Raw genomic sequence first — 26116 nt, 5'->3', positions numbered from 1 at the left:
CCAGGCCAGGCTCGGGCTGGAATCTGGATCAATCCCCACCTGAAATTCATCTCCTTGCTGAGGCTCACTCACCTAAATTTGCTTCGGGACTTCTTTTTCCATCAACAACATTCTGTATTATACGCGGACTATGCATCAACACAATCGCGATTCGATGCCGCCCATGTTGCCGAGACCGTTTTTTTCTTGTTTTTTTAATTACGGCGTTAAAGCGACCAAGAAACAGAAACAAAAAGAAGCAAAAAAAAACAAACAAACGGAATGATGTCGCATGTGGGTGACATCCATCCTTCTAATTATTCCGACCAGCTTCCACTCTACTTGGAGCTTGGATTTCATGCCGACGGGGAAACATCTGCCTGGAACCTCGTGACAAACGCAAATGCAAACATCACACAAGTCCACGCAAGCCAAGAGAGCCAAGGTGTCCCAGAAGCCTGGGATACCAACCTTGTTTATGTTGCTCCCGTCGGATCTTTTGTTTGCTCCTCGGATTCAACACTAGCTAGCTAGGACGGTAGGACCTGACTAGTCAGGTAGGTAGTGAAGCTCAGACAACGTGGGGAGGCTGTCGTGCTTCAGATCTGTCGCAGGACAGGGTATTGCTCCTAGCTACGACGAACCCATGTCTACCGTGGTCCGCACTTGAACTGATGTATAATGTCAGTTGTATCTGGAAACAGCTCAAACGCTAGTAAAAAGGGTAAAGGGAGTTCATGGGATGTCAGCTCGGTACCTTGATGTTAGGTTGACCACCCTCCCACTCGGGGCAATCATATTGTCGTTTCATTCTCTCTCACACTTTCTGTCTTGCCTTCCTTTCCTTCTCTGTTTCTGTCTCTCTTGGTGTCTTTCCTTGTTTTGCGCCCTTTACATTCTCTTGTACCATCATTCACTCATTCACGTTTCTCATCACGGTAGTTGGCCGTGATATCTACATTCTCTTACCTTCATCACATTCGCAAGGTGACTGGGTCATCCATCTACATGCATATTGCCAAAAAGTAGATGGCCACAGGGGCCCTTTGTTAAGCTTTTGCTCATTTATCAGAATTTTTACCTCTGTTCACGGTTGGGCCAGGCTCCAACTCCAGCTCTCACTAACGGCGACTGGCATCGCGAACGTTTCTGGTTGAGGATGTTAGCCATTCGAACACGGGCTTTGTTCAGTTTTTTATTTGGAAGACAGTATGCCGGCATACCACGAGACGATACCAACAATACACACTTGCTCGAAGAACGAGCACCCGTGGTGATCACTCAGACGAAGATGGAGTCTCGTTATGTGGTTATCCCCGAGCCTACCACCATAGTGGTTACATATCATGTTCCAGCCAACATTACAGAGAACACTGACAGTGTTGAATTGCCGCCGGCTTCAACTGCGCCTGTTGCAGACCTGACACCTGTTCCCGCAGCGGATCCTGCTGTAGATACCCCAGTGTTTGCATCATTGATTGTACCTACAACGCAAGAGGTCGAGCCCGTTCCAACAACTGTGCCTGCAGCAGGAGGGGAGGCAACGCCTGAAACTAGTGACGCAAATCTGAACGAGACGACGATAGTCCCCGTCGAACCCATTGCTCAGCCAACTTCTCAACCACCCCCGCAGGAAACGCCCCAAGAACCGCCAGCGGTTAATAGTCCTGACCCGGTGACGACACCTGTTCCGCAAACCACTGGAGAGCTGCCTAAGGGAACACCAGAAGATGCTGGATTGATAGATGGACCGGATCCAGTGACAACACCTGTCCAGACAACGACGCCACCGGCACCTCAGGAGACACCACAGGATGCCCGATTAATCGATGGACCAGACCCTGTAACGACGCCTGTTCAGGAGCCTAAGGATACTCCAGAAAATGCTCGACTCATAATTGAGACCGAGTCCTCATCGTCCTCGTCCTTGTCCTCGTCTTCGACATCTACTTCGGAGTTTCTCCTTTTTGATACTGCATCCTTCACCTTCACTGGTCCTCCGTCTCGGTCAACGACCCTCCAAACCCGATCTGGAACCCGAACTGCTTCTTCTGCTACTGAGACTACTCAAGCATCTGATAGTTTCGTTTTCGATGACGGTGAGACGGGCGCTGACGGGGCTGTGCCGGCACTTAGTACAGCGACTCTAGCCGACGGAGGGCTTACGACTATTGGCCTCGGTGCCACTGCTGGAAGCGATCATGCCTCGAAGACCGAAAGTCCTGATTCAGCTGTCAAGAAGGACTCTGACAATGCAGGCCCAACTCCAGTCGTTGTAGGCAGTATTGTCGGTTCCATCGTGGGATTGTCTTTCCTCGCACTTGTCATCTTTTGGCTCATCAGGAGACGGAGACAGCAGCGTCGAAGGAGCACTCTTCTTACCCCGCTCGACTTTCCTCAAGGCGGATCAGGTAAGGAGAAGTACGAAATCGACAATCATTCGCTCGGTCCAACGCCTCGCTCTGTCAAAGTCGCTGCTGCTATGAGCGCCAATGCTAAGAAGATTGGTCAGCGTTTCCGACAGTCCATGAGCTCTTCTCATGTCGACATGAGCCGAGGAAACTCTCAGTTCGGCGCTGAAAGTCGCAGCGCGTCTACAAACCGCGCCCCTAGCCGAGGGAGCGCAGCTCTTGGACAACAACAGGGATGGTGGTCACGACTTATTGAAGAATCAAGCGTCGTGGACCTCGCAGCAGCCCCCCCTGTGCCGGACGATGGTTATGATGGAAGACGAACTCCTAGCCCTAACCCGTTCTCTGATGACAACACCATTCCTGCTGCGCCTCGTGGGGACTCACATGGTCGCGGTAGCGTCTTGCCTCACGGTTCTCTTGTGCCACCCCCACTTGCCCCTGCTCGGCCTCATTCTTTGGATAACCCGTTTGCCGACGAGGGTTCCAGCCTGTCTCCTGACCATATGCAACCGCCACCGATGGCCTATGTAGAGCCAGTCGATCAGAGGCAAGGCCCGACCATGTCACGCAACCTTACACCTCAATCGACAGGTGACGGCGTGAGGCTTAGGCCACAGGAAGTTTGGCGCGGCAACGTTCACTCGAACCCCTTCGACTTGGAGCTCGATGGCCGACACATGTCTAGCATGGGGCACATTCAAAATATGCCACGCTATACTGCCGCCAGCTCCTTCTATAGCACGAACCGCCAGACTGTCAGGCACTCTCGGGCAGAGAGTTACACTTCACGATATACCAGTGGAGTGAGCGATGTTAGCGAGTGGCCTCCTGTGCCCCCTCAACCTCGTGTACCCAGTATCTATGGCCGATACGATGGATCTGACTATCCACCCTCACTTCGACACTCCCGAAGTGAGAGCGACGGCAATATCCTGAGACGACAAACCGGCCAGGCGATGTGAACCCTCATGGCAGGGACACGGAAATTCACTTCGTTCCTCTCGGCGGAGGACCAACATAGTGGTTCTCCTGGGATACTCATTGGCTCGCTGTAAGACTTGGGGGGGAGTTTAAAATAGAAGATGGATAGATGGTGTTGATGTTTGATGTCAGCGTTTATGCTCATGATACCACAGAACTAGGCTTTTCTCCTTCTTTTTCTTTAGAAGAACGCACACTGCGTGAGGTGTCGCTAGAGTCAAAATCAGAAAAGCTTGCTATGCTCCGCCGAGACTTTAGGTTTATACCACTATTAATACAATGTGCTGTTCGTGTCATTGTAACTCTGGACGTGAATGTGAAAGACGCTCATGATTGACACTTCGTGATGAGATTAGAGGCGTAGTGGTGTTCAAATGTGTGTGGATATTAGTAATGCATCAAATACGTGGTGCTTCCACTTCTGGCAGGTTCTGGCAGCCATTATTGAGCCTCTAATCGAGTACATGTCTCGAAAGTACTGTTGAACCCCTCATCAATCCACATGATGCAGTCCATCCAACCAAATAACACGCTTTATCCATCCTTCGGGGGTTCATGACATCAGACTCAAAGCTTACACTTGTAGCATTTCGTCTAGTGATTGGCCCTAGATGGTCAGAAATGGGGTCTCGGAGGCGCGAAACAGACACGATATGGCTACGCGCCAGCTCTTTCGCGCGTAAATTGCCCGTCGCACGCGCGCTTGTACACGGTTTTTATGTGGAGGAGAAGGGGTTTCCCTCACTCGTTTTCGTCCCACATACATGCATTTACAGTCGTATGATCAGCATTCTCAAGAACGACTCAGTAGAAGTGTGAATTTTTGAACTTGAAATAGTTAGATAGGTACTAGTAGTAAAATAAGATGATAGTCACATTGTCCATAAGCCGTTCCATCAATGCTTCCAGGCTGTGCCCCCCTTTCTCCTGAACCGGCCCATAATGTAATCTGTTTTAACAATTCTTGACCTCAAACAAGAAAAGAGAAATCAGCCGCTGGGTTAAAAAAAAAAAAAACTGCCCTCCTGGTCTCGCTTGGTACGAGACGTGGTCTTTGATAACCGCCCTTGAAAGACCTTCTTTCATGCCATTGCCGTTTATTCTATAACGCCGTCGCAAATAATAGGAAACCCAGACATGTACAGTGTTACTGTACGCCACGGATAATCGAGGCCAATTCCAAATAGTGAAACAAAAAAAGTGCATGCGTGAGTGTCACAACAAGTGCTATCATGGTATCATGTCCACAAAGAACTCGGATCATATTCACACTGGTTCCCTAATCCTCCATTCAGACGCTTAGTCGAACGTGAGTCGCCTTTGAGTACCGCTCACGGGTGTCCTAGTTGCCGTGATTGAGATTGGTGTCTTGAAGGGCTTTTGTGCTGGGCTGGGTGTGATATTGACAAATTCGGCAAAGTCGAAAGCTTGACTGGGGGTGGTTGGGAAGAGGTTACCCCCACCAGGCGTCATCATCATTGAAGAAGGTAGATCCATCTGCTTGTTCTTCTGGGGAGGGGTTGATGGGGGCTCCATTCGTGTTCGAGTTGAAGTTCTGACAGCTGGTGATGGCGAAGCAGCGAGGTAGAGAAGTAAATCTGCTCCCTCCTCACCAGTTTTGCCATTGGTCCCTGCACCGTTCTCGCCCTTGTTCCGCTTGCTAACAGACCTGGTGCGCATAGGTGGTGTGCGTGGAGGAGAAGAGCGGATATTGGTAGGGTTGAATGAGTGGATGGGCAAAAGATCTTCATCGTCATCGGAAGGTGCAGCAAAATTGGGTGATGTGAGCTCACGACTCATCAGACGCTGCTGGAAAAAGGAGACATCGGGTCCACCTGAGGTAGTAAAGTGTTGTTGCCGCCTGGGCTTGAGGGGAGAAGATCGTGTTAGTTGATGCGAGTTCTTCCATACACCATTACTGCCAAAGGACTTGTGTGCCGTAGGGGAAAGTCGGAATCGTTTGCTAGGACTTGATGATACATCGTGAAAGGAGGCGAGGTATGTGCGCTTGCGGTGTCCCGTGCTGCCGTTGCTGGAGCCTACCGCATCGGAAAACAGGGGCGCTTTGAGGGGAGAGCTCATGAGGGCTCGGGACGGATATGGGAGATCGGATGCGCTTGATGATGAGTCGGAGAGGACATCTGTAGGTTCGGTCAGACGTTTCCTTCGCATCTCCTCTTCGACTTTCGGCTCGATGGAGTCGAGTGTGAGGTCTTCCCAGCCATGCTTGGTTTTGAATTTTGCGAGAGCGAGGCGGTTTTGCAAACGTCGTGCAATCTTAAAGAGCGGAAATGTCAGTTAATGCTTGCCTCATCAGGAGTTAAAAAGACCAGATTGAATTTTTGATAGTAAAAAGTCAATGGATCAAGTTACTCACCTTGCTCACTTCTGCACGCTTGAGTACACTGTCGACGACATCTTCTGGGTGCTTTTTCCACGGCGAAGACATGATGCTTCTACACTCGCACTTGTGCTCTACTCTGCTCTGCTGCTAGGGGCAACCGCCGTGAAATTTGAATTAACAAGTCGAATCGATCGATGTGTTGTGTAAAGTGGGAAATAATATTGGCGGATCTTTGGTGAAAGTGTGTGCGTCGAATGGCAAGAAATCGAGTCGTAATGGTCAAGGAGTGAATTGTGGTGAGTGGTGGTTGAAGTGGCTTGGGTGCGTGAATGAAGAATCCAAAGTTAAGTTGGAGAGAACAGAGCAAGCAAACGCAATCTCGAGGGACCGTTACAGTTGAGTACTGTACCTTGTGAGCTGGAGCCTGCTAACCTGGTCTTAGTGGCAGGCACTAACACTGCAGTTGCCCGTCATTAGGTACTGGGTACTTTGGTCTTGAAATGGTGTAAGCGGACATGCCCTGTGAGGGGCTCGTGCCACTACGGCCGGGTAACGACTTACAGGAGAGGAGAAGCCGAACTGAGCTGGAAACTTTAGTTTGGCTTCTTTGTTTGTAGACTCGAGGTCCTGGAGCTATCTTTTTTGGGCCAAGATATTGTGATAATATCGATGGCTCTTGTTCTTTACAATTGTGTCTGCACTTGATGTTCATTCGACGAATCACTGAAAGAGAGAGACTGCCAACTTGCACCATCGTCTGATAAGATCAATTAACATGAGATCCAAGACGTCAAGGAACTCTTTTCAGTAGCCGGTCGCCGGGGTCACCAAGTAAATTTGGTCACATTCCTCTGGAAACGAAACCCGAGTTTGCTCGCTAGGCTTGATCCGCCCTGGAAGTTTTAATTAGACTTGTACCCGGTACTTTAGTACTTTAGGAAAAAGTATTTATGCATGCACTTTGCACACGAATCTCAGCCAATCAGATGCTTCAAATCGACCCCTTCTCACTCGATCTGACGCTGCTGGGCCAGCGAATGGACCCATTTGGCGTTTCCCAGCTCTCTCTGCCAGAGGCTTCAGCCAGCCTCAGGTTTACGGTAGTTCATGGTAAGGATGAGAGAAAGGCTATAAACTCGGTAATTCCTTTCATGACAAGCGAAATGCAAACCCCTTAAATAGATCAGGCCAACACAGGCTATGGTCTCTCTACATCTGTCAAGTCAGGTTACTTAGGCATACTGGCGTCAGTCTCTGTCCAGACTGAACAAACTCCTTTGTTCTGTAGTCCATTGTTCGGTTTGATTGGCTACAGATTCTCCTAGGCCTGACCAAACTTGGTCAATAACCACATGCAAGGGACCGGCTGATGGAGTATAAGCTTGGCTCTATATCTTGTTTCCTCCACCTGTTTGATAGGAGTTGATCGATTGATGATTCTTTGTTATTTTCTCTAGGCTCTTCCCTGTTCTGGTTTTCGAATGAAATACGTCCTTGGCAGAGTGAATTCAGCAACGATTTGCTCGAACCTCTGGTGAGTTGATATCAGGAGCTCTAACATCAAGTTGTCTCTTGTCTCTTCTCACTCATGATACCTGATAAGATGGGATACGGCGATGAATAGGGATGAGGGCTTGCATTTTTGTTTACTTTTATTTTGCGAATGCATTGACCAGGCTATCAAAAGCTCTATTTACTCAAGTTCAGCTATGCTGATCCATACTCCGTACATACTCTCCTTAACAATCTCGTCTATTCCATGCATCCAGTAGCTCCACAGCTTACGTTCATTGATGATTCAGCCAGCCAATACGACAACACCAATCAAATTCCGTAAATGTCTACAACGCCCATCAAAAGAAACGCTCTGTAAGTCAACTGATGGCATTGCATCCCAATGTCAATGAGAGTTTACAAGAGACAGATCGTCACTCAATTCGAAAGCGAGGGATCCGAACTCTGATTCCCAACAGCGTCAAAAGAGAATATGAAAATGCCGACGACACAATTTATTCGGCTTGCATAGGAGCGGAGTTGGCGTCGTGCTCCCCGACGAAGTTTGTTTGCTTCGGTACGTCTCAAAGGATTTATAAATCTGGAATGACGAATTCACAAGTCTGTATCTTGCTTGCGAGCTCCGGCAGCGTCTTTGCTTTCAGACCAAGCTACCTACTGTGCAGTACTCTGTACACCCACGTCATCATCTTATTCATCAGCTCACTCTCCTAAAAGCTTGTTGTTCAATGTTCCCCCATAAGCTGCATTTCGCATACGTGGACTTTTTTGCTTTCGGTTGATAGTCGCCCGCCATTATTAGCATATGTTAATCAAGTCAGGATGCAGGGCATTTCTGCAAAGCCGCTCTCCCTTGATCAATTTTTACTTCCCTGTTTACCGTGATGTGGGATCTATCGGCTTATGGTCTCGAAACAGGATAGTTTCGAGTGAGGAGATAAAGTATCGCCGACATTATTTAATTGGTGTTGCAGTGGAGGGGGACGCACATGGTGATTGGCCTTAAATAAACCTCGAATCTGAAACGACATGGCCAAGGTCTGGAAAACCACCATCTCGAGAATGGGAGAAACCTTGAATCCCGCTGATTCAGTCACTCACTCTTGAGATAGAGTGTTCTGTGTAATGCGTTGGCTAGTCTAGTTGCAGGCGCTAAACGAACTTCTTGCATGGCCTCGCAATCATTGGATGGATGGCACCATCAATCAACTGGCTCATCCCCTAGAAACACCCACCAACAACAGTCTTTAGGTATGTTTAACGTGGGATCTTGAATGGAAACGCAATTTCGTTGGGTGGTCTACTATCGGCGGCGGCACGGGATGGTCCCGCCTACCTTACCTTGGACAAGGCCAGGGGTTGTACTATTATCTCGACGTCATCGAAGTTGAGGGTTGATGGTTTCAAAACAGCAGCGACTTCTGATATATTATATTACCAAAAGGATTGCGCGGTGAGTATTACCCGAATGCTACGATTGCCACCATAGTTGACGAACACAAGTGCCTAAACGAAGACGTTGGATGCTGGCCACGAGCTACCATTAGCTGCTCTAGCTCCTGGGATCACCTCAAAGATTGAGTTCCCGCTGGATGCGGCTGGTTGAATTCAATATCAAGCTCCACTGAACTTTTGGTTGTATGCAACTTGGGCCTCGCTCAAGCCCACCTAGATCACGATCGCTTTCAACTCGGCACGCTGTGAGGCTCGGCCTATCTGTGGCCTGCCCACAACCTTACAAGGATGAGTCTGGGACATTTTGATATGTACTGCTGGATCGACCTGAATTGATCAACAGAGATAGGTACTTAGGCAGACACTGTTGGAGGAGTATGTATAATGTCTCAATGTTCCCGATGGGTTCTCATGTCATTCATTCCATTACTGCCGTTTTCCGTCTCATGTCTCCGAGGGTGATTCAAACACTCTCTCGCTCACTGCAAGCCACCATCTGGTTGAGCACGCTTGCAACGGCCGCAATAATAAATCGCATCGCTGCAACCCACCAATTCCAGCGGATCCCCCGGCCCAAGCTTGAGCATCCTCGTTCTCGGCCAGTGCATTAGCAGCACCAGCCACTTTTTGCACGTCTTGGGATCGGTTGTGGCCGTCTTTTCGTCCAGTCCGGCCATACAGAACATCTTCCGTCATCTGTCATCACTCGTTGAGTGTCTGGGATGCCAATAAGATATCCATCTTTCTCCGTTCTCCGTTGAACAGGGGTGGAAGGGGACATTTGAGTGAGGGTTATCTTTTCCAAGGCAGTGAAGAAGATCCTTGGAAACGAAACAGTGGATTTCCATTCACTTCATTTGTTATTTCTCTGTTGGTCCTCCGAGAAACCACGTCCCTCTCATATTAGGTCCTCATCTCTAATGAAAATTTGCGCCTTTCCCTCCTCCTTCCTTTCCCTTCGATCGACCAAGAGGAAGTCAAGTCAACTGTCAACTGTCGACAACTGACAGCTTCCACTGCTTCTATTCTTGTTACACCCCCCCTCGGGATCTCACTCCACCTCATTCATCTAAACTACCACCCCATTCGTTCCTCCAGACTTGTAATACGAGCGCTCTCCTCTCTTCCTCTGTCGACCACGGGTTTCTTGGGTACTTCAATCTCGGTCTCTCCCTCGGCCACTTTTCTGTCGATTTTGCCTTGGTTTCTTGATCCGTCTCTCGCTTGCCCACGACGCAATTGTTATACAGCTTTGACTCTTATTTGGATACATCTTGGAAAAGGCAGGTCCTAGTCGCCGGCGACAATGGCCCCTACCTTCCTCAACAACCTCCGCCGCCGATCGAGGGCCAGTTTCCGTACCAATCGATCAACCGACACATCCAGTGATGGTGCTACAAGCCAAGCAACATCGCCCTCGAGCGGTTCCTTAACGCCGCCTTCGATTGATCACCAGTCAGATCCTGCACTTCATCTGCAGGTAAAAGATCAGCAGCAACTCCAGCGCCGACAGTCTCAAATGTCCCAGAGTCAGAGCCAACTCAACGTCCCCACGCGACCGCCGCTATCGTCCAACTCCAACCGCAACAGTGTTTCCGGAATGTCGGGTCTTGGTGCGCCTTCTATCAATGGAAGACAGAGCCTTCCAGTGTCACCATACGCTCCAAGAGTGATCAACATCACCGAAAATGCATGGGTATGTCTTGGTGTTTTGCTTTTGAATTGTTTCTATGGCTGGCTGGTGGGCTTTGTGGCGCGCATGCAGATGCAAGCCATATCGTCAGGGGTTAATTGGTACCAACGCTATGCCAAGACTTCCATCAAACATGACTTGCTCAAGAACTAGTTGGAGTGTTGTGCTAACCGTCACCAGGTCTATCAAAAAGTTCTTCTTGTTTATGGCACAATCGGAAATGCCGCCGAGAATCCCCTCGATGGCACCCTTAATGCTTGCCGACTCGACGACAACTTCCCCGCGATCAGCTGGCCCGTTTGCAACTCGCATTTCAAGGCACTGGTGTACCTTCAACCGGGCCCCAACAGATTGCGCTTCGAGTTCTCAAGTCCGAAACTTGCAAACAGCAACAGTTCCAACCCAATCCATGCTTCCTACCTTACTGTTCATATGCTGCCCGTAACCAATTCACCACCTTTGCAGCTTGCGATACTCGTTGCGAAGGACTCTCCCGAAACATTCGATGCCTCGCCCGCCCGAGTCGAAAAGGAAGGAAATGGACTGGAAATGGCTGTCAAGAAGTTCAGAATGGCAGCGTACCTGTGGCAGGCCTTCACCTCGGAACAGATGTGGCGGAACAAGCTTGGGCGACGGGCCTTCCGTTTTGATGAAGAATGGACAACAGGCTCGGCCAATTATCGTGACCAAGAGAACGGCACCATGCGCTCCGAAGCCCGTGTGCATATTGTTCGCTCCGACAAGACCCTTGCTGAGATTCGGGATCTTAACAAGGCTCAGCAAAACGAGAAGGCGACCGACAAGGGCGCTTTGTACGGGATCGCTTCAGAGGCCGTCAAGAAATACTTCAACCCGCTGCCAGGGCAAAAGCTATACGTGTCTTGTCTTCTCTTGGATTCTCATTGGGATACGGCAGCAAAGACTGTGACCGGCCATGCCGCTCTCGGAGGAGGGGATGGTGATCTTCAACTGGCCATTTTTGGATCTCACTGCCTTCACAGTTACCCTTCCACTTTCGAAGAGGTTGTGCCTGCTTTCACTGACTGTACTCCAACGGATACAAACCATGTGGCTAATGACTGCAACGAAGCGGGCAGTTCTTGGGAGGCTGCAAATATCGGTATTGGCGCTCATATGCATGAGACAGGCCATCTATTCGGATGCCCCCACCAGGAGAGTGGTGTCATGCTGCGAGATTACGTGGTGCTCAATCGCACATTCGTAGCTCGAGAGGCCTATTGTACAAGGACCAAGTCCAAAGGTGGTCTGGCACTCCAGGCCGATGAATGTGGATGGCACCGTCTCGACTGTTTGCGTTTCCGAGCTCATCCGTCTTTCCGCCTTCCCAACGATCCCCCGATGAGCCCTGACGGCAGTGTTCAAGCCTTCCCTGTCGAAAATGGCAGCGTACTTGTTATGGCGGCCACAGGAATTTTCTTTGTTGAGATTTATGCAGATGGTGACGATGTCTGCCATGCTTGGATCGAGTATCCCACTGACCAAGGGACGCCCTCCCGGCAAATCACGCTCACCGAGAGCGAGCTGCGAGGCAGACTGCCTGAGAAGAAAAGAAAGGGATCTCTCAAAATATCAGTCAAGTCTTACGGGGGAGGATCACTTGAGATTGACGATTACAAAAAGTTTACCTCCAAGGAATCTCTCATTAAGCTATCGAACGGGAAGAGTGCTTTCCGAAGCCAGAAGCTGGGTAGCTCTAGTATGGATGGAAGCCAGCCTACGGAAGCCATCTTTACGAGTGCTGTCAAGCAGGACCGAGTTCTATCCCGTGTAGTGATTTATCACGGTATGGCTGTGGACGGAATGGAATTCATTTATGATGATGATTCCAGGCAGTTGTTTGGAAAGAAGGGCGGCAAAGAAGGGGGGGATACTTTCGAGTTTGGTAAGTTCTAACTCATTGATGGACCGACAGGAATCTAATAGGAGACCTAGATGTTCGTCGTGGCGAATACATCAGTGGCTTCGTCGTGCGATCTGGTTTTTGGATCGATGGTCTACAAATTCTGACGAGTTTGGGTCGCAAGTCGCCCGTTTATGGAAATGCTCATGGAGGAGATGCGTAAGTTTTATTCTTGTGTCGCTACGAACTCAGCTGACCCTAGTCTCTAGGCACACTTTGATACCTCCTCGAGGATACATCATCTGTGGTGTTTCTGGCTCCTGTGGCCAATGGTTAGATGGCTTCTCGGTTCTCATCACGCGGTGAGCAGGAGCAAAATGTCCAGATTTTTGCACACTCATTCTACAGGATAACAATCAGCCGTCTATGGATAAACATTAATTGTTAATTATGAAGCATGGGAGAGACACGCACACTCATTTGCGTATCATGACACGCCCTACCTGTCTTACAGCGGCCAGGCAAATACCGCAAGCATTGTTCGGGACTTTTATCTGATACCGGCGTTGGGGTAGTTTTCTTTTGTTTACCGCCTCTGAAAGGAGGCTACGCACTTTACATACATACATGCTTGCATATCAAGTGAAGGGGTAACGCACACACAGTATACCATGAGCAGACGCGGACCTGAATAAACACCGCTGGGGATGCCTGATCTTGAAGTCTTTATCGCTCTGTGCTCATTTCGACCGTTCTCTGCATGTGTCCAGAACATTTGTGTGTGCGCGCGCGTGTGTATGTAACTAACTCTAGTTTCATCTAACTTCGCTTAATGTTTCTGACGGTGAGCGAGCTTGTGCGAATACGATACGAATCTGACATGTGATACTCTAACGCAGAATTTGTTGAGCTGTTGATCAGCTTGGTAACATTAGAGATCCTGTACCATTCTGACGTACACCGTATGTAAGTACTAAGGTAAGATATAGATTTACAAAGATCCAACGTAGATGCGAATGTGACCATGAACACCCTCCTTGACCTTTCTGTGTGACGAGCTGCTGATGGCTGGTGACTTATCAGGAACGGTTGAGAGTCTAAGCCATTGCCATCACGTGCAGCTGGCCAGCACTAGCGCCCACAATGACGGCATCCACCCCAAGGAAGCAAGGAAAGCAGGACGTCCCGCGGCGAAAGCAGCAAACGCGACGTCCTCAACGTCAACGTCAACCACTTGTGGAAAACCTGCTCTCTTTTCCCTTCCGCAACTTCACACAACCACCAGAAACACAACAAGTTCTGAATCGCTGAATACCACTCAACTTCGCATTGCTATTGTTCTTGGTTGCTTTGAATATTCTCTTTTCGCATCCATCGACACCGCTTCCTGCCACCCTGAAGCTTATTACGATTGTCCCGTCTCCTGGATTATTGTACAGAACACTGCTGAGGTCGACCTCTCGCACCGTCCGACTCAATCAAGCTTCACATTAAACAAGAGCCTTTGGAATCGTCGTAGAATGTCTAGAAGGAGCAACACCATGTCGGGCTCCAATGGAAACATCCCCAAGGACGTCACATCCTCCAACAGCCCAGGTAAGCTTTAGCCAAGGATGAAGCAATTAAGCGAGTTTGGCTTTCCAGAACCGACATTGACCTTCCTTATAGCAATTGACAAGCAAAAGACTCTTCTGTCTGCTGATGTTGGGCACTTCTCTCTCGTGCGGGCCATGCACCTTGCCGACTTGATTACTCTCATGAACGGTATGTACACCTTGACTACGGAGATCGTCGCCTTTGACCTGCTTCGTTCTTGACAAAAAATACATGGTTTGCTAACTCTAACGTCATGATAGGTGCTTGCGGTGTTATGTCCATCTTCTCCTCACTACGATACGCACTTGGCGACCCCAAGGATTTTGACAACCTCTGGCTTGCTCTCTTCTTCCTACCTTTCGGTCTGTTCTTCGACTTTTTCGACGGCAAGGTTGCTCGATGGAGGAAGAAGAGTAGTCTCATGGGCCAAGAATTGGATTCTCTTGCTGATTTGGTATGTCGTAATGCACGCATTGTCACTTATTATGGTCACTGACGGTAATCTTGTTCAGATCTCCTTCGGCGTCGCTCCCGCCATGGTCGCCTTCACTCTTGGTTTCCGTTCGCTCGCCGACACTGTTGGCCTTACCTTCTTCGTTCTGTGTGGCCTCACTCGCCTCGCCCGCTTCAATGTTACCGTTTCGGTTCTTCCAAAGGACGCCTCTGGCAAGAGCCAGTATTTCGAAGGAACTCCCATTCCCACTTCGCTCGGCATGGACGCTATCATGGCTTATTGGCTCTCGCAGCGCTGGGTTCATGACAATCTTCCCTTTGGCGTTTGGTTCCAGGGTTCGGTTTTTGAGTTCCATCCTGCCGTAATTCTGTTCATGATTCACGGTTGCCTCATGACCAGCAAGACCATCCGCATACCCAAGCCTTAAGCCACATCCGATATTACTATTTAACATGGTACGTTGGTTTGGTGTAGTTGCACTGAAAAATTGGGTGGGGTAGAGGTCATCTAGCCTGGATCTGAGCATACGTTTGCCATCACTGACGGTATCGCGGGATCAAGCAGGGGGCTCAACAGGAAGTTCGCAAGGACAAACATCAGGGACAAAGGGGGTTCACCGCACATGGTCGGAGAAATTTTCATTTGGGGGTTGGGGGTTTGGACAGGACATGATTCACGCAGCTTATTGAAACAATGGTAGTTCATGATACCCATACATTCCTTATCTTGCTGCTTGGATTTTATGTGACAACTTTGAATCGGTTCCCTCACAAGCACAACATTGTGGATAGACGCGTAGTGTATGGCCATATCGACTTACTCGATAGTATCCATTATGATCTGCTCGTGTGACGTGACAGGCTTGATGTCACAATGCATAGTGATAAAGATGTGACGGCGAATTGGTAGTGATGCGGAAGCATGGCTCTCAATGATGAGCTTTATTTCATGAAGAAGAAACAGAGTGCCTGCTACAGGCCGGTCTCTGTCGTTGGAGGCTTGGAAGCAGTGAATCTCGCTTAGTGAGTAGATTTTTGGAATTCAAGAGGATCTGAACTTAGACCATTAATTCATATCTCCTGTTGATCGTTTCCAAGTATCAACCAGTACGAGGTTCAAGAAAAGCTTGGATGTGCTCGCAGGCTCTCTGTTTCTAGACGTAATGAGTAGCCATGGGAAGCTGAGTCTGACCAAAAATAGAGACATACGTGATGCCTACGCACAATCTGAGGCTCTGCGGTGAGTGGATCGACAAAGCATGATGAGGCTTGATTGCCGAATTCCCGGTACTGGATAGAACTGGGAGGACGAGACTGCGGAGAAGATCTTGATGAAGTGGAGGCAATTGAGAAAATCACATAATTTGTCTCACAAAAAGACCAGAATAATTGCAAGTTTGAGTCTTCACCAACTTGATACAGACCAATTAACACCACCTCTATCTGAAACATGCGGTCAGAGGCGCTGAAGCTAGAAGATCAAGACCCAAAGAACGTGCTAAGGGTAGGACATGGGTTGTGATACGTTGAGGCTGTGCTGTTGAAGGATCCTAGGCTAGGACTAACAGGCTAGACAGGCTCCAGAGAGTGACGGGTGGCTGTGCTGTTGATGATAGACAAGGATGGGGGATCAGATCGTCGGGACATGAGAGAAGGAATACCACCCAATTAGGGGTTTGGTTACACCGATGATGATACCTATGATGCTGTTAACACTGTACTGAGGGAACAAGAGGGAGAATAATATTGATGATCATTAGGTAGGTAGGTACTAAGGTAGCCATTGGCGGATGCAGGCGATCTGGAGACAGCAGGAGTGGTACACCTGCCTCTTGCTGTATTGGCTAGGTAGGTAGTGTTGGTCGTAGCCGCTTTGATCAGAGGTGCCTTCCACTACTATACATATCACCAACACCACTATTTTCATTTCTCCATCATCACCAACAAGATCGTGATCGATAGACCAACCAGACTCTTACGTGAACCCCTGTAACCACCCCTTGTGTCAATGCATCACTGACTTTCTGAACTGTCCAGTCTCTCTCTCTCTTCCCCGCTCCAGTTGAGCTTTGTTCAGTGTGAATGCAGAACCTTGTGATGCAAGTCAGACGATATTACCAAAAGGGGGACTAATTATCAAGACAAGCAGATCACTACCAACAAGAATTCTCACAGAGGCGAAAGTCTCTTTCTCCTACAGCTTGTGACGACTTGCAAGATCGATGATTCTATTTCTGGCTTAACCATACACTACACTACCCACCCTCATCTCGGTTCAAAAACTAACGGTTGGGCCAAGACATGGAAGTGTCAGGTCCTAAACCTCCGGACCCTGAACCAGAGTCTGAGCCTTAAAAGCTAAGCTTAGTTGCGGGGGCGAGTCAGCCCTGAAGGCTTACGGAGCGGTATGGATGAGCTTCCATCCTATGAATCGACATGCCTACCTGCCTACTTACAGCTTGAGGCATGGGTTATTACCCTCCTTGTAAGCTGTAAGCGCAGCCTTTCCCGTTGACTAAAACCCCCAAGCGTCCCTGACTATATCTCGATTGCTTGATTTCTGATTCTCTTCGATTATGATTTCTGATTCAGTCATGATGGTCCCTCAGCCTTGATCGTCTGCTTTATTGACTAATAACATCTTGCTACTTTCCTCTAACCATAATCGACTTCCAAAACATCTACAAACGAGGACATGAGGGGCGACTATTGCTAACCCTGGCGTTGCTGACTTATCACCAACTTCACGATGGAGCCGCTTCGGAACGTATCACGACAAGACTCTGAAAAGTCTGAGGCCCGCCGAGAAATAAATCGATCTAACTCTGCCGTTCAACATGCTACTGATACCATGGTCGCCGTCACGGAATCTTTTCACCATCATTATCAACAACAATATGGTGGTTACTCTCCAGGAGCACCAGCTCCAACTTACACAAACTTCAATTCTCACTCTCAGCCTGGAGATTACTCTCACTCTCGTTCCAATTCTCAGCTATACTCGCATTCTCATGCCCGAAGTCCTTCAAGCGTCAGCGAAATATCCCAGAATGTGAATTTGCTGGACATGGATGTAGTGAGCCAGATGAGTGTATCAGAGATGACGGTCTCACCCGTTTCACCGCATCGAGGCAACTATATACATACATCAATTATGCCAGGACGACCTCCAAATGTCGAGACAGATTCTCTCCTTGACCGTGAAATGGAAACGGAAATGGCCGAGACTCCAGCACAAGTCCCTGAAGACATGATTCGACTGGCAACACCAAACTTACCATCACGATTAGATACACCTCATACACCACCCCCACGATTTAGCGTTCCAGGAAACCTGACCGAGCCTCGCCCAAATGAAACTCCTGTTGTTCCTACAGGCCCAACGCCATCAGACTTTTCGGTCAACCATGGTGGACTTGTCCAAGCTGCCAGACGCTTTGAAGCCTTCCGAGGAACCACACAGCATCACCAATACATAGCTCTGAGGCCGGACATGGGTACACGATCTCTCCCACTAGGCACGGTCACCCACATTCGTGCGGGATCCGACACAGACCCTTCTTCACCCGCAAATCAAGGTTTGCGGAGGAAACCTCTGAACGAGGGGGCCAGGATGATCGAGTTCAACCATGCTACCAACGAAAGCCTTTTTGTTGCCGTCATATGTATGGCACAGGTTCTGACATATGCCAGTCTTGCACAGACACTGACATCTGCCCGACGAATTGGAGAATCATTCTTCGAACCAGAGCGTACAACACACCTTGCTTGGTTCACATCGGCGTTTGCACTGAGTTATGGCGCGACCACTCTTTTTGGCAACCGGATCGGGAACGTCTGCGGTCAAAGATATACCTTCATCGCTGGATATATTTGGTTCGCCCTTTGGAGCCTGCTTGCTGGTCTCAGTGTGTATGTGCAGACGAGTGACAATGGAGGAGCCATCTTCTTCTGCTTCTGTCGAGCTATGCAAGGCATCGGCCCTGCATTCGTTATTCCAAATGGACACGGAATGCTGGTGAGGGCTTATCCTCCTGGGCCTCGCAAGATGCTTGTGATGGGATTTTTCGATGCCTCTGTCCCTTTCGGATTTGTCATTGGATCGGTCATGACGGGCTTGTTCGCTAATTACGCCTCGTGGCCATGGGCCTTTTACAGCATGGCCGCGGTATGTACAGCCCTAGGTATTTCAAGCGTACTTGTCATCCCAGCAAAGAGAATCTTGGTCTACAATTTCGAAGGCAACCTGTGGAAGCGGTTAGATATATTGGGTTGCGCGTTTGGAATCGCTGCCTTGATCCTTTTCAGCGTTGGTTGGAACCAGGCGCCCATTGTGGGATGGGACACTCCCCAGGCGTACATCTTGATCATTGCAGGCATCATACTTATTCCACTATTCACTTTCTTCGAATCACAGGCCAGTCACCCGTTAGTGCCATTTAAGCAGATTCACCTGGCTGCTGGTATTACACTTGGCTTCGTGACAGCTGCATCAGCAGCATTTGGAGTCTGGGCATGGTATTTCGTACAATTCATCGAAGTTGTCAGAGGTTGGGGTCCCCTTCTCACGAGTGTTGCTCTTATGCCAGTACTAGTGGTTGGTGTTATTATCGCCTTTGGATGCTGGCCCTTCGCAAACCGCGATTTTACTGCACAGTTGAGCATGGTGGTCTCATCAATCGCCATTCTGATTAGTTCGGCTCTCCTGGCGTCAGCCCCAGCTCAGCAAGCTTATTGGGCCAACTCGTTTGTCAGCGCCATCTTCATGGGAGTTGGCATGGTGTTGATTGTTCCCGCTTCCTCAACTGTGCTCGGACGAGATGTGCCAGAGGGACAACTGGGGCTCGCAAACAGCATCACTAATACAGCAGCAGCCTTTGCCTTTTCAGTAGGGCTGGGTATGGCTGGAGCTGTGGAAATGGGTAAGAGCGGTGACAAGGACACCTTTGGAGGATATCGAGATGCGCATTACTTTGGTCTAGGACTAGGAGGGCTGGCCTTTATCTTGGCCCTTGGCCTGTTGTGCGCGGCGTTACTCAGACGCCGAGAGGAGTGATTTCGGTTGTTTGCATGGCGTTCAAGAGCTTATAGACTTTGAGCCTTATATATACTCCGTGGGCGTGGACAGGAGATACAGTCTAATGAAAATGTACACATTTCACAACAAAGACATGAGTTAAGTTTAAAAGGTTGCCCGTTCATTTCGGTTTCTCTCTTGTCTTCTTCGTTGAATCCTCTTGTGTCTGTACATACAAACTCCAATCCGATGCCGTATCATACGAGCATGGCGATCGCGGGATTTGGGATATAGAGCCATGTGGGAAAGCCAAACCAAGCAAAGCACTTTGGAAAATCAGATACCGTCCAACGCCAGAGAAATACATGTCAATCCCTTCTTTCTTCTTTCTTTCCCTCCTCCTAGATTCCATGGTTTTCTATCCCCATTTCCTTTAAGCAGCTCTCGTGGGTCGCGTAGTCGCTTAGTCCTCCCTAATAACAGAAGTGATCCGCAGCCGTCGTTGTGGCAAGGAGATTATCGGCCACCGCGGCTGAAGCCACCGCGTCCGCGACCACCACCGAAGCCGCTTCCACCTCGTGAGAAACCACCGCTGCCGCCGCGGCCACCTCCGCGGCCACCGAAACCACCACGAGCACCACCTCGAGGACCTCCACGGCCGCCGCCGAAACCACCACGGCCACCGCCTCGGGCACCGAAGCCGCCACGTCCACCGCGGGCACCACCGCGACCGCCACCGGCACGCTTGGGCTTGGGAGCTCCAGGCGGGGGCTTAGGCTTGGGGAGGAACTTGTCGAGGGGCAGAAGCTTCTCTGAGCCGATGTAGAACTTGTCGCCCTCCTTGAAAGAGGTGGCCTGGATACCCTCTGTGGGCTTGATGGTGAAGAAGACCTGGTTGATGGGGCCGAGGACCTCGTCGACCTTTCCGACGGCAGTCTTGTTCTCGAGGAAGATCTGGGCGTTGAAGTGAGGGACCTTGGGGTTGATGGACTCGCAGACCATCTCGCCCTCGCAAGCGTGCATGAACTTGCCCATTTCTGAGAATGTTAGTTATGGGATTCCGGATAGAACATGATGATATACATACCAAGGATCTGAGCAGGAGGGCCCATATCTCGTTGTTGGAAGCCACCGCGGCCTGGAAACAGTTCGTTAGTAGTTGATCTTGAATCCACGCAAAACACCGCTATTAGAGCCAATCACTCCCAGAACAGCCCCAATTCGCATGGTTCCGACGTCTCTTGCACCGCCGAGAGCCAGTTCCCCCAAAATCAATCGCGCGACGAAGAAATAAAGACGTACCACCGCCACGGCCTCCAAATCCACTACCGCCGCGTCCGCGCGAACCTCCACGGAAAGACATGATTATCGAGTTTGCGCTGTCGCCAATTGATGTAAATTCAAGAGATGAGAATTTCGCGATTCGGCTGCTCGTTCGATTCTGTTTCGGTTGATGCCCGTAGCTGGGGATTTGGTCGTTCGTTCGGGCCTTGGAATCGTTTCCGCGTAGGTCGAATGCTGAACTTTTTTTTTGCCGTGTGAAATTTTGCAAAGAGTGTCCACCGAAGGTTTGCGGGAGCTAGCTTAGAGCGGCCCGATTGGCTGATGCAACTGGAGACGGAAAAACCATCCTACCGATATCGTGTACCAACCTCAGATATCAAAGGATGAACGTCAGATGACATAATTGATAGAACAAGCTTAGAGACGCTGGGGGCTGTAAATGAACATCTTTTTTGACCAGTGATGCATGGTCTCGTTAACTTCAAGTCACTGGAAACTCATGATACGCGCTGAACTTTTCAATCAATTGAAACAGACTAAGATATCTCATCACACCGATCCAGGTAAATATTTTGCGAAACCAAGCCAAAGCCAAACGAGGGATATTCCATTTCAAACCGTACTGTAACCGTCCCATCAACACATTTGACCAACGCCTCTCGTCAGCCAACGCTGTACCATCCTCCCAAATCATTTCTCTCCATCACAGCAAAGTAAAAATAACAATAAGGAAAACAAAAAAGGGCACACAATGTGGGAAAAACTCGAATACTGATGCCCCATCCTATGCTTGAGTACTCTTGGGGTAACCGCCGGGAATATGCAGGTTTGAGATGGTGTTATGACTCTCAGTCCGGTTGTTACCGGATGGCCGGATTGGGACAGACTTCTCATCTTCATCGTCAGTCTGGAGAAGAACAGAGTCACGCTCGGTATAGACTGATTCGCCTCCTCGAGTCGATGGTCGTCGCTCTTCAGTTGCTCCACCATCAAGTCTAGGAAAGCCCTCTCCCACAGTTGTCATTGTGTAACTGTTGCCCTTAGCATCGCCATTGGCATAGCTGTGATTGGGCTGATTGTCATATGACGCCTGAGGATATGAAGGCTGCTCATAGCTCGATGCCTCATGGCTAGCTCCACTGATTGTATATCCACCATATGGCTCCTCTCGTGGCTCCATAGTATGATTGTTAGGCTGCTCATCAAAGTGGCGTTGTTCACTATTGGCAAAATTGCCATCGCGCTCATCCTTACCCTGGGGGATCACAACAGGAACAAAGGTTTGGTCTTGGTGTTGATCGACGTAGTCTGACAGCTGCACAGGCTGCTGCGATTCATACTGTGACTGGTATAGCTGTTGCTGTTGCTGCTGTTGGTGGAGGGGGACCGGCTCAACGGGAGTCTGATTGACTGGCTCGCTCGTATAAGGGTTAACACCGTCGTAATGGGCCTTTTGGCTTGCGATTGCAGCATGCGAGGGCATCTCATCCATGGGCGTCTGGTGAACAGTCCCATAGCCCGGATGGTCGTCCCTGCCCTGCTCCGATTCTCCAGCGGCCAGACCAGAAAGGGCACCCGTGACAATCGGTGGTACAGCGGGGTCCCTGTTGTCCTGGAAGCCAGAGCTTACACTAGAAGGCGAATGAGGGGCCTGTAAGCCACGTTGCGCATTGACTTGGATATCAGATGGGAACCGCCCACCTGCTTGAGATCGCCGGGGAGTTGCCTCATGTTGTCTTGGTCCCGGATTGGTAAATGATTCAGTATCGGCTGTGAAGGGCTCCTCGTCCTCCTCGTCGACCAGTCCATCGCTACTAACTGATCGTCGGGATGATCGGCTAAGGCTTCTAGAATGGCTTCGAACAAACTGACTTCGCTCCTCGGCAGTCTTCTCGGTGAGAGCCTTGATGTCCTCGTACCAAGCCATCATGGTGTCATGACTTTCGGCACGGAAGACCCAAGTGTGTCCGCGGTGCATGCCGCCAGTTTGGCGACCCTTAAGGATGAACTTGTTCGAAGAGCCTCCTTCGTTGGAGTGGGATCCTACTTTCTGTTCTGGAAGATAAAGAGACATGATAGGGGCTTGCGCCTTGTCCGCTGACTTGAATTCGTGGAGATGCGTAGCGGAAAGTACATACCTAGCAACTTGGTTAATTTCTCTGATCACGACGGTTTGACAACGAATGCTTACCAGCCGGCTGTGTAGCTCTTCAAGTATTTGCTCTTGCGCTCCAACAATCCGGCTCGAATCTCCTGAGCTGCCTCATGGTCCTGTCCGGGGTAATGAATCTGGTCCGGTGTCCTGAGCGGAATGCTTGGGTCAACGAACTTGTCATCGTGAGTCACAAAATGCGTCCATTCGTGGTCCTTGGGCATGGCAATAGGGCCATCTCGAAGCTCGCCGATGACGTTATAGGAATTGTCAGCCTCCCGCTTAAGAATGCCAGCATAAGCGTTGTAGGCTTTCTGAATCTCTCCAACAACAATCGCTTCCAGCTCTCGCCCGGAATTCTCCAGGTTGAGATAAGCTTGGTGGAGATAGTTCTCCTCGTCCAGCTGACGCTCAACTTGACGGTCGACAGCCAGGCGCAGTAGGTATGGATCTTGCTTGCCAGTGGTTGAAGATTCATCCAACTCATTTCTGCCAAGGATATCGCTGAGCGTCTTGACAGCTTTGCGAGTATGGTCCATCTCCTTCTCGACTGAGTTCTTGAAGTCGCCTGAAAGGTTCTTGATCTCCTTAATCTTCTGTTGGAGGTCGCTCCTCAATCCAGTGAGTGCAAGAATAACATCCTCTTCAATTTCTTTGGCCTTATTGGCCTCGAGGATAGCATTCTTGTTGTAAATTCGTAAGAATTGGAGCGCATCATCTATTCCAGCTGACTGAAGAAAACCGGGTGGGGTAGTGATATTGTTGGCCACGTTGGCGAGTTTGAGGAGCGACTTGGAGCGTTGTTCGTAATGATTTTGAATTTCGCGAAAGTATGCGATCAGATCCTTGAGCACCTTTCTCCAGTTCTGGAATCGGTTCGAGAGTGTCTCGGTAGGATTGCCCGACGTAGGGACTGGGCAATAGAAGGCACTATGCGCCTCATCATGGTCTGATGAAGATTGTAAGGCAAGACTCTTAACGCTGCCAGCTCTCATAGAGCGACGGCTACTACTACGCTTGAGACTCCCATTTCGGCGGACAGAGCTCTTCTTCTTGAGCGTGTTCTGACGAGCCGGGAGCTGCTGGTCATCACCAGTCACGAAGCTATGCACCGAATTGCTGCGCTGCATGTTTGCGCTTGGTGAAGGATAATCAAGGAGGACTGAAGGCCCGCGCGGTGCTGCACCCCATTCCTCGGTGAAACGACCTCCTTGTTGCGACAGCGGTTGCGGCGCGTGAATTGAATTTGACAGATCGTAGGTATCGTCGTGCTGAGAATGTGATTGCGTGTGTGCGTTGGCGGTGGTATTGGCAGCAGTTGCACGCTGGTGGGAAGCCGAGGATGATTCTGGAGAAGAATCGTGACCGTACGAGTATGGATAAGACGCCTGTTGGGGAAATGACGAAGGATGAGATTGATGAGAGTGAGAAGGAGGTAGATCCATGGCGGAGGTGGCGTTGTTATTTCTCCTACAGTACTACGCAAGCCGAGTACCGTAGTTTATTAACAACCTGAGCTAGAGCAAGCAAGGACCAACCGAGAGAAACAGAAACGACGGAATGGACCACGAGCAGATGGGGGACGGATCCGAGACGGAAGGGGAGAAGAGCCTAGATCCTAGAGCCTAGAAAGTCAGTAACGGCACTGAGTGGAGGGGTTCCAGTCGGGTTGGGCTGGATTGAGCCGGTTGCTGGGCGAGCTTGTGCAGGCAGCCCAAGCAGAACCAAAAAAATCAGGGTGTAGAGCTCGCGGGATGATGGTGTTGACGCAATGGGCGTACAACCTCACTGCTGGCAGATTGCCGCTAGCACTAGATTGGAGGCCCTTTGAGGTTCAAAGCGTGAGACTAGCGTCTCCTTTGCACGTCGCAGTGGAGGAACTTTCTGAGACAATGATGATGGTGAATCGACGACGTGCGTACCTTGGCTCTGTCGCTTCTTCTGTTTGGAGGATCTTGAATGAAAACTGTGGAGTGGAGGTTTGAGAATCAGCGGGTAATAGAAATAGACTGAAGATCAAAAGGAGATATATGTTCCACAATGGAGGAGTCTTCCAGTCCGTTGTTGCAGATGAAGATGAAGTAAAGAATGAAGGAGACTTCTAGAGATAGGTAGGTACTAACTTACTGTTAAGCCTCGGTCTGAGTGAGGAGCTTGTAAGGTTCCTAGAGAAGAGAAAGAGTGAGCGTAGTCGGAATCAACTGAGTCAACAAGTGCCAAAGATAGGCATAGAGCACGGTCAAATCTTTGAGGCGCCAGATGTAGATTGTGTTAGTGATACTGGTCGTGATGTTTGTTATTATGAATGGATGATGCAGTTGATGGGCTTGGAGAAGGGGGGCATTGAGTTCCATCTAGTCGCACGCCAAGAGAGCTCATGGCACTTACACCGAATGGGCTTATTCGCGGTACTTGCATCTACTTTAGCGACGTGAACTGGGATCACTAATCTCCCCCTATCGATCTCTAGTGCCTGGACTGGCTCTAGCTTCTGCAAGTACTGGTAAGTACCTATCTTGATCCCAAAGAACACCCCAGCTCAGCTGCTTGCAGCCAGTTTTTCAACGCATCCTCCCCACCAAATGACGTAAACGGGCGCCACCAGAAGGGTCCATCCCTTGCTTGATCTTGGTTTTGGTTTTGGTAATGGTGATGCCCTCACACTAACCAGAACCGCAACACAACCCAACGACGATCGTCATTACCCCCCAGGCTGTGCCCAATCTCACATGCGGCCAATCCCTTTCAATCGCAAGACTTGTCGCTCCCACGGGTGCATCCACTTCACCACTGAAGCTGAGATCTGCTCGGCATCGCCGTCTCCCGGATCTGCAACTTGTTGTTTCGGTGTTTCGTAGACATTTGAACTAGGAATGACTTTGCAATCTTCTCCGCATGGAGATTGTGGATCTTGATAAAACCGTGTTCAAAGCTCCATGAAATCTGAGTTAATCTTGATTTGTACTGAACGAGCCGCATCCCGGCTCGGCACTGCAAATTGACTGCCGATGACATCCACCTTGAGGGATATTAACAAGAGGCATCCGAGGAAGGCTTAGACAGCTTCAGCTCATCGTTCCTCAATCACAGCTTTCAAGACATTGCCAAGTTACACAGTTCACTCAATGATGCCATCATCACATGCCATTGTCGAACAGAATTATCATTCTCTTCACTATTACTAACTCTACAATGTTATTGCTACAAAGTAGCACGTAAAAAGAGACTTGCCGCGGTTTACTTACAATCTCCCCAAAGCCATTACCAAGGCCAATGCCCAAATCCCCCCAAAACGCCATGCCATATGCTTTGTGTCCAGCCAAGTGCAGTAGAAAGCTCCACAAACGCCATCTTCAAACCGAGAGTCTCTCC

The 26116-nt window shown here is 49.7% G+C and overlaps 7 protein-coding genes across 7 annotated transcripts; 4 read left to right on the top strand and 3 right to left on the bottom strand.

Moving 5' to 3' along the window:
• Nucleotides 1-1270: 1270 nt before the first annotated feature.
• FMAN_06040 (uncharacterized protein) lies at nt 1271-3355 on the top strand (the record flags this gene model as incomplete). Its single annotated transcript, XM_041827229.1, has 1 exon — nt 1271-3355. One exon carries the CDS (start codon nt 1271-1273, stop codon nt 3353-3355), a length of 2085 nt encoding a protein of 694 aa, XP_041678213.1.
• A 1318-nt stretch (nt 3356-4673) lies between these two features.
• On the bottom strand, nt 4674-5823 carry FMAN_06041 (uncharacterized protein; the record flags this gene model as incomplete). Its single annotated transcript, XM_041827228.1, has 2 exons — nt 4674-5651; nt 5752-5823. The coding sequence occupies 2 exons, from the start codon at nt 5821-5823 to the stop codon at nt 4674-4676; spliced, it is 1050 nt and encodes a 349-aa protein (XP_041678212.1).
• A 4171-nt stretch (nt 5824-9994) lies between these two features.
• FMAN_06042 (uncharacterized protein) lies at nt 9995-12608 on the top strand (the record flags this gene model as incomplete). Its single annotated transcript, XM_041827227.1, has 4 exons — nt 9995-10384; nt 10562-12284; nt 12335-12461; nt 12512-12608. The coding sequence occupies 4 exons, from the start codon at nt 9995-9997 to the stop codon at nt 12606-12608; spliced, it is 2337 nt and encodes a 778-aa protein (XP_041678211.1).
• Nucleotides 12609-13783: 1175 nt separating this feature from the next.
• FMAN_06043 (putative CHO1-CDP-diacylglycerol serine O-phosphatidyltransferase) lies at nt 13784-14719 on the top strand (the record flags this gene model as incomplete). Its single annotated transcript, XM_041827226.1, has 4 exons — nt 13784-13838; nt 13911-14006; nt 14099-14292; nt 14351-14719. The coding sequence occupies 4 exons, from the start codon at nt 13784-13786 to the stop codon at nt 14717-14719; spliced, it is 714 nt and encodes a 237-aa protein (XP_041678210.1).
• A 2321-nt stretch (nt 14720-17040) lies between these two features.
• FMAN_06044 (uncharacterized protein) lies at nt 17041-19347 on the top strand (the record flags this gene model as incomplete). The annotated part of the gene is made up of 1 exon (XM_041827225.1): nt 17041-19347. One exon carries the CDS (start codon nt 17041-17043, stop codon nt 19345-19347), a length of 2307 nt encoding a protein of 768 aa, XP_041678209.1.
• A 477-nt stretch (nt 19348-19824) lies between these two features.
• FMAN_06045 (putative nucleolar rRNA processing protein GAR1) lies at nt 19825-20671 on the bottom strand (the record flags this gene model as incomplete). The annotated part of the gene is made up of 3 exons (XM_041827224.1): nt 19825-20345; nt 20396-20446; nt 20611-20671. 3 exons carry the CDS (start codon nt 20669-20671, stop codon nt 19825-19827), a joined length of 633 nt encoding a protein of 210 aa, XP_041678208.1.
• A 705-nt stretch (nt 20672-21376) lies between these two features.
• On the bottom strand, nt 21377-24189 carry FMAN_06046 (uncharacterized protein; the record flags this gene model as incomplete). The annotated part of the gene is made up of 2 exons (XM_041827223.1): nt 21377-22730; nt 22784-24189. The coding sequence occupies 2 exons, from the start codon at nt 24187-24189 to the stop codon at nt 21377-21379; spliced, it is 2760 nt and encodes a 919-aa protein (XP_041678207.1).
• Nucleotides 24190-26116: the final 1927 nt, after the last annotated feature.

Source organism: Fusarium mangiferae, assembly GCF_900044065.1.
Source record: "Fusarium mangiferae strain MRC7560 genome assembly, contig: FMAN_scaffold002, whole genome shotgun sequence".
Classification (NCBI taxonomy): Eukaryota; Fungi; Ascomycota; class Sordariomycetes; order Hypocreales; family Nectriaceae; genus Fusarium; species Fusarium mangiferae.
Note: the sequence above shows the minus strand (reverse complement) of the source record. Positions and strands in the feature narration are given on the sequence as shown.